Here is a 7,874-nt window from a genome sequence, read left to right on the forward strand (position 1 = left end):
GGGATAAATACACCCATGACCAGTTTACTGTACTTTATGCAACCATAGCCTAGTAATGCTAATTTATGATTAATTTAATTGGTGTCTTCTACACCTTAATAATACTGAATACATGTATTCTATCTGCATCCTCTGCGCTCTGCACGTCATCAAAAGTAGCACAGTTAAATGGGACAAGTCTTACTTCTCTCGATCTGGGTTTGTGGGCAGCTTAAACGCAACTAATCAGGAAATCAGTTAAAGCTCATCCCCTTTATTTCAGTGTTACTGAACCATTGAGTACAGCAACTGTTCAAACTGACTTTCAGACGTTCAACTGTTCCTCCTGCTTTTCCATCAAACCAGGACCTTTTCCAACAATGTATTTCTTACAACCCAGTGACGTCTTCAGCTAATAATTACATGTGATCGGTTTCCTAACAAAAACAGCAAGAGGAGAGGAGCCCAGCAGGAGGTGGGTAACTGAGCTTCCCAACCAGCGGAAAAATCTGACATGCTGAAGTCACTGAGGTCAGCCTCTGAATACCTAAGAAAGAGGCCATGCGTTTTTCACACAAAGGCACACAAAGGCACACACACACACAGGTGAATGCAGAGAAAATATGCCTATCAAGCTCAGTTCACACCGCGCTGTTAAATTTCATGCACTGGAGATCTCTGACGTAAATTCCACACACTGATCAAAACGCTACTGCTCCGACTCAGACTCCCAGTGGAGTCCCTGTTTACTGGAAATGGGCTTTTTAAAGAGAAAGAAAAGGCTGTGGAGTTACGAAACAAGATGAAACGAGCTGTTGAGAGGAAGAAAAACAGGAAAGGAAATGCGGCATCATGTAAAGAGGGGGCTCTCACTTTACAGTCAGGGACCTCTTCCTGGAAAAAAAACCCCCCTCCATAGACCCCGATAGAGTTGTTGTATGAATAAAACCCAACTGTTTAAATGTCAGCAAATATTTACCATTACACTTTTTAGTAGATGCACCAGCTCTTCCTCAGCTCTTGGTCTTTTATCCATCTGATGAGCTGCTAATAGTGTCCAGACTCATGAATGGATTCTGCTGCTTCGGTCCCAGATGTGGTTTGGCTAAGTTCCTGACCTCATTTGCTTATACTGTAGCTGTTCATTTTAAATCTTAGTTGATCAACTGAGCTGAAGAGTGTACTGTGGTATTATAGTAAGTTTATATTGGCCAATTAAAAAAACTATAAAATCACAGTCCCCCTGGCAATGAATGTTATGAACCCTGGGAGACCACAGAACTCACTATAAGAACCCATAATGCCCAACTCACTTACTTACATTACATTAATCATGACCATAATTTTCAGCAATCCTCAATTAAACATGACAAACCTAGATACTGACCATCTATTAGATACTGGCCATCTCCTAATCGCCCAATTCTCTTCCTAATTTTAGTCATTTGCAATTCCCACACAGTAGCTAGTACTACTACCTGTGCGATGCTGGGAGAGCCAAGTGACCGGCACAGAGGCGAAGGTAATGCCACGATAGCGATGTTGAGTCAACATGCTATTGCTAGATTTATTAATAAACATATTAATGCCACAGAATGTCTTTGCACCACTTCCCTTTATAGTAATATTGCAAGCAAGGAGACCCAATTTTAAATTAACTTTAGCTTAAGAGAACATGTCTCTTCTGGAGACAGTCAAAAAGACATTTCCAGACATTTCCTGAGTTTCAAGCCTTTTTAATACTTTAAGACATTTTAAGGATTCACCTTTAACAGGAAACCCTGTTAACATGCAGCCCAATCCCAACTTAACCACTGGCATCGTCTTTCTGAGTGTGGAAAATCTGCACCGACACCTGAATCAGTGTGTCTCTTTATTATTCCGGACTTTAGGGTTCAGATTCCGATCAGCACGTGTCCACACAGCATAGGCTGAACACACTCTATACGACTGACTGTCTCTCACAGCAGCACACACACAGCATGTTTAATATTTCCACAAGCGAGAGCACTATCCTGATTATGTCATGCAGAGATTAGCCATGGGCAGAGTTCATTAGGGTTTGCGTGCCACCGGTGTGCCATGCCACAGCTCACACACACTCACAGCTCTAAGCTCCTAATGAATCGCAGCCCTTGTTCTCTTTTGTCTTGTATTATTTGCACAGAGCTACAGAGATGACCTCTGCACTTTCATTCAGTTTCAGATACGGTACAGAGTGGACAGTAAACAGCTGCTGGAATAAACAAACTCACAAACTCAAACAAACAGAGCAAAGCAACGATGCCCCGCTCAGCCGAAACAGTGATAACCTCCAGCGCTTCATCTGCAGATCAAGCTGTTTTGGCAACCTGGGTTCTTCTAATGCCATTAAATCCTCCACAAAAACATGAACCTTGTTTTTTAGCAGTACATTCATACATTAACTTCGCTCTGGCCTGTTAGACTTTAACAGAGATTTCAGAAGATGCACTGCATGGACAAAAGTATTGGGACACCTGCTTATTCTTTGTTTGTTCTGAAATTAAGGCTTTCTTCTAGATTTTGGAGATTGCATTGACAGTGACAAGAGTGTTAGTGAGGTCAAGATGTTGGATGATCACCACCTTACCTCATCCCCAACTCCCTAATTCAACCCAAAAGTATTGGATGGAGCACCATCATTCTAGAGAGCACAGTTCCACTGCTCCACAGCTCAGTGCTGGAGGGCTTAATACTATACTACTATTTTACTAATTGTTTTCATGTTCTCACAAATATCCCACTTGTTCAAAGTTTAATATAGCATGATCTAAACATCCTCCAGCAGATAAAGGCCTCCGCAAAACTGTGCAGTGAAATGATCCACAGAACAGAGAAAAACCTCTGCAGACCTGGCTGACCACTGAGTCATCATTATCTAACATCTCTATCAATGCACACAAAGCACTTAAAGACTCACTCAGAAATCCCTGCAAATGACAGCCCAGCTCTGAGCACTGCAGCATCTCAAAGGCTTTCAAACATTAACACAGAGAAACACCTACAGTGCTGTTTCTACAAGACGTCTTTAATTGAGTAGTATCCCACCAAACCCCTTACATGACCAGGAGCAACCTTTAGGGCCAGGATTTCATTCCCTACTCCTTTAGCTCCTATAAGAACCCGCTCAGTTTGCATTGCTTTCCATGGAGTTACAGTATATTTAGCCTTGGGATAAGGAATACACCGCTATGGAAATTGTGAGCTGATGAAAAAATTGGATGGTATTACATAGAAATATAGAGTCTATTTGAAAGTCACAAACACAGTAAAATGAATCAAATACAGACATGTTTAATGCATTAGCCCAGAGTCTTTAGTCTTGTGGAGTGAAATATGTTCATATGTCCAGTGTCTTATTTGCTGATACTAATATGATTCCAGTATTACTGTGCTTCTCTACACAGGATGTAATTTAAGTGATTTAAACAAACTAAAACAGTCACTAATTTATTTAACCAGGCAAGTCATTAACTTAAATATACTTACAAAAAAACAAATATACATCTTATATATAGTGTCTTATACAGAATAGAATTCTACATATAGAATTGTAGTTTTGTATAATTTATTTTATTTTACTGTACATGTTGTGTACTGATAAAATAATCAACAATTTTATTATCATTATTATTATTTTTGTACTATTTTTATTATTTTAGAATTTTCCAAAAAAATTACACAAACTTTCCTATTAGCAGAGGACACCTAAAAATTAACAGCCTCAACATAGCAAATGTTTATATATATATATATATATATATATATATAACTAATTCAAAATCTACTCTAATTAGGGCTGTCGCAAATACTTTATGATACCCAATCTAATCACAGTATTACTATATACTATAGATTATAATGCACGTTTTTCATTTTATATATTAGATCATATTTCTTTTTCTGGTCTGGTCTTTGAGAGCGTGTGGAGTTAATTTCTATGCATTTTCTGTGTTTATTAAAATGCAATGCAGTTTTTGTTTTTAAATGAAAAACATTGTTAGGTATGAGCTTCACATGCACACCTCACAGACACGTCAGTGCATTAGGATGAGTAGAATTGAAGAAATAATTCTGTTGTGTTTTAAAAGCAAATAAAGTTTGATTTTATTACAATGTATGTCTAATCCCATAATGCATAATGCATAAACCATGAACATTTACTCCAGGTACGGTTTGTTATCAATCTGATTTCTCAATTAATCATCAAAATAGTGAGTATATTACTCTATAACAGGCCCATATAGAGAGAGAGTATGATACCAATTTTTGTTATATATATATATATATATATATATATATATATATATATATATATATATATATATATTGGTATCATACTCTCTTACATGAAGGAGCTGAATAAACAGAACACCGTGTCTGTGTCTATAATAGTGCTTAAGCGACCGCTCTAGTTGGAGCTCCAGCAGTCTCTTACCTATTCAGATATAAATAACTGATTTATGGACACAGTTTCCAACACACACACACACACTCGGACACACCAACACTGTCTGCGGCGTCCTCTCGGCTCAGGCTGGGCATTGGGCTGTTCCTGAGCTGAGGGGGGTACATGTCACATCCCAAATAAACAGTACACTCTGAGAAGTGGCATGGCATGCACTCAGTAATGGAGAAGGCAGACATCTGTTATAAGGGAATATTATTTGCTGAGAAAACTTCATTCTGTGCTAATCCTCTGTTTAACACGAGCCACGGCCCAGCCAAAACACCCTACACCAGCCAACTCATCTGAACAACATGGCTAAAAATAATACATATTAAACACAGGACATCAATTTCATAGCACTGCACATTTTACACATTCAGGAAGGTTAAGCAGCCCATACACAGCCTTCAAAAACTAGCGTGTATCTCTCAGGGGATTCCCTAGCAATACAATATACATGGCATTTAATTGCAACTGGGCAGACCATATGAAACACTGTACTGCAGTGCAGTCCATTTGACACTGGAACTGACTTAGAAACCCTAATATTAACTTCATCAATAACATCACATATACTTCCATCTAGGACAGCAGAAAGCTGCTTAACGTGTACGAATGGAATCGAGCAAACCCTGAAAAAAGTGCTAAACAATGGCAGCATACACACAGACAGTGGCAACGCTTTTTACAACCCATAGAAATACTGCACAGAAGACAGAGGAAAACCCTGTTACTTACTCCACCGATTCAGCAGGCTATTCATGTGCATTTCGGCTGGGTGAGTGGATCCAGGGTGACTTTGCTTGTCAGCAGCTACAAGAGACAACATATGTCCTTTAGAAACAGAACGACTAAAACGTTAAACTACAAATATTTTAATCACTATATAAATATCAATATCTACACCGACCAGCCATAACATTAGCACCACCTGTCTAATATTGTGTAGGTCCCTTTAGTGCCACCACAACAGATCTGACCCTTCGAGACATGGACTCCACAAGACCGCTACATAAGGTCTCCTGTGGTATCTGGCACCAAGTCCTGTAAGTTGTGAGGTGGGGCCTCCATGGACTGCATTAACAAGCCTTACGTTCCCATGAACTTGCCGTTTGTTCGCCGGTTGTCCTTTCTTGGAGTACTTTTGGTAGATACTGACCACTGCATACCAGAACCCCCCTCCCACACACACACACACACACAAAATGGCCTGCCTGGTGTTTTGGAGATGCTCTGACTCAGTCGTCTAGTCGTCACAAGGTGTAAAAATCCCAAATCGAAGTGGCTCAGATTCTCAAGCTTGCTCATTTCTTTCCTGCGTTTGACTCACTACCTTCAAGAACTGACTGATCACTGCCTAGTATAGCCACCTCTGACAGACGCCACTGTAGATGCAGATAAGCAGTGGTACTAATGTTATGGCTGATCTGTGTAAATGCCTAAAGCGTGTAGCAGGTATCAGAGATGTTAGTGGCCTGATTTCATTTATTTAAACAGCTATAACTGACTCTGGTGAAGTGTTTGAAAAGCTAAAGCATATGAGGAACACCCCTCAGCACTGTGAGCACACCACTTTCCAGCAGCACACGCAAACACAGTTAAGGCTGCAGCACCAGTAAGAGGTTATTGCAGGGTAAGGGGAAAGGGAGCACCATCAGCAATGTATTCACTACTATAGCATCACTAGTGTGAGGTTTAAGAAACAGTCTCTATGTTTATCCACTTTTCACTTTAAATAAAGAGCAAAATCATCAGAAAACCTCCCCATCCTGTAGTGTTCTTTAAACCCACCCTGTCTGAGTGGTGTGTACTCACAGAAGCCTGAAGGCTGCTTGAGAAATCCCGCTGCTTTTGTGGTAAACCAGGTTCCCCGGCTGTCACTGCATTACACGGCGCGCGCGGACTGGGCTCTGAAGTTTGTGTGTTGATCCAGACGAATGAGCTGCCCGCGCGCAGCCGCTGTAATCTCGCGCAGCCGCCGGCGACCAATCAGCAGCGAGCAACGCCGCGGAGATCCACTCAGATCAGTTGCCTGGGGAACGAGAGAGCTTCAGCGCCCGTTCAGCGTTCAGACAGATCAGTCCGCGTTGCCAGGTTACAAACCCGCCGGGGGACTGGGCTACATTTACTCCAATACACTTACACACTGTGGACAAAAGTATTGGGACACCTGCTCGATCATCGTTTCTTCTGAAATCAAGGGTATTGAAAGAGTTTATCCTGCTCTTGCTGGAGTAGCTGTCTCTACTCTCCAGGACTTTCTACTAGATTTTAGATTTAGCATTGCTGTGAGGATTTGATTGCACTCAGCAACAAGAGCATTAGCAGGGTCAGGATGTTGGATGATCACCCCCCACCCACCTCATTCGGACTCCCCAACTCATCCCAACAGAATTCCAGATCAGTTAAAGCTGGGGGGGCTTTATACCCCTCTAGCCCACACCTGGCATTAGGCATAGTGCCTAATAAGAATAAACACACTATAAAATAAATATAATAAATTTTGAACAAATAAATAAAAAAAATGAGAAACTTGAAATGTATATATATATATATATATATATATATATATATATATATATATATATATATATTAATGATGAATTAATTTAGTAAAGTGGCATAGTGGTAATAACTGTGATAATTCTTATGGAAACCTATTGCACCATTACATAGAATTACAGTACTAATTTTGTTGCACTAGAGGGGTATAAAGCCCCCCCAGCATTGAGCTGTGGAGCAGTGGAACCGTGTTCTCTGGAATTATGATTGGTGCTCCATTCAATACTTTTGGGATGAGTTGGGAAGCTGGGGATGAGGTGGGGTTATCATCAAACATCCTGACCTCAATAATGCTCTTGTTGCTGAATGCAATCAAATCCTCACAGCAGTGCTCCAAAATCTAATAGAAAGACTTCTCTGGACAGTCGAGACAGTTACTCGGAAAAACTTATAAAAGAGCTTATAAATGAACAAGTGTCCCAATACTTTTGTCCATACAGTGTATATCAATATCTAGACATTCAGATCATAGTGTAAATGTATATTATGTATATTATAATATTGATGGATTTCTATTATTCTTTTTTATTTCTATTATTCTGGGGGGGGGGGGTTCTAATTGTTTTATATATAGATGTTATATATATATATATATATATATATATATATATATAGAAGGACAGGAATGTACATGTTTTTTAGTTATGATATTTATGTTTTCCCATTTAGTCCCCTAGTTCCTATTTTGGACTTAGTTTCATTCTGCTGGGTTGGTTCAGCAAGCTTTAGTGTGTCTGTAAATGTCCCATGCTGAGAGGCTGGATGGTCTTCTGTAGTTCTTCAAAATAAAGATTTCAGACCTCTGACACCCTCTAGTGGTTCTCCCTGTAAACTGCACTCCAGTGAGAATTCACATCATTCT

The 7,874-nt window shown here is 40.0% G+C and overlaps 1 protein-coding gene across 1 annotated transcript in view; it reads right to left on the reverse strand.

Annotated features, from left to right (window-relative positions):
• The window catches only part of LOC140539625 (dual specificity testis-specific protein kinase 2), a 38,777-nt gene extending 32,392 nt beyond the window's left edge, over positions 1–6,385 (reverse strand). Inside the window, exons 1-2 of the mRNA XM_072662368.1 lie at positions 6,266–6,385; positions 5,189–5,263 (exon numbers count right to left, since the gene is read on the reverse strand). Coding sequence (XP_072518469.1) covers positions 5,189–5,219 — 31 coding nt within the window. The 5' untranslated portion in view covers positions 5,220–5,263; positions 6,266–6,385. The remainder of the gene's footprint in view (positions 1–5,188; positions 5,264–6,265) is intronic.
• Positions 6,386–7,874: the final 1,489 nt, after the last annotated feature.

The sequence above is a fragment of the Salminus brasiliensis genome, chromosome 18, assembly GCF_030463535.1.
Source record: "Salminus brasiliensis chromosome 18, fSalBra1.hap2, whole genome shotgun sequence".
Taxonomy (NCBI): domain Eukaryota; kingdom Metazoa; phylum Chordata; class Actinopteri; order Characiformes; family Bryconidae; genus Salminus; species Salminus brasiliensis.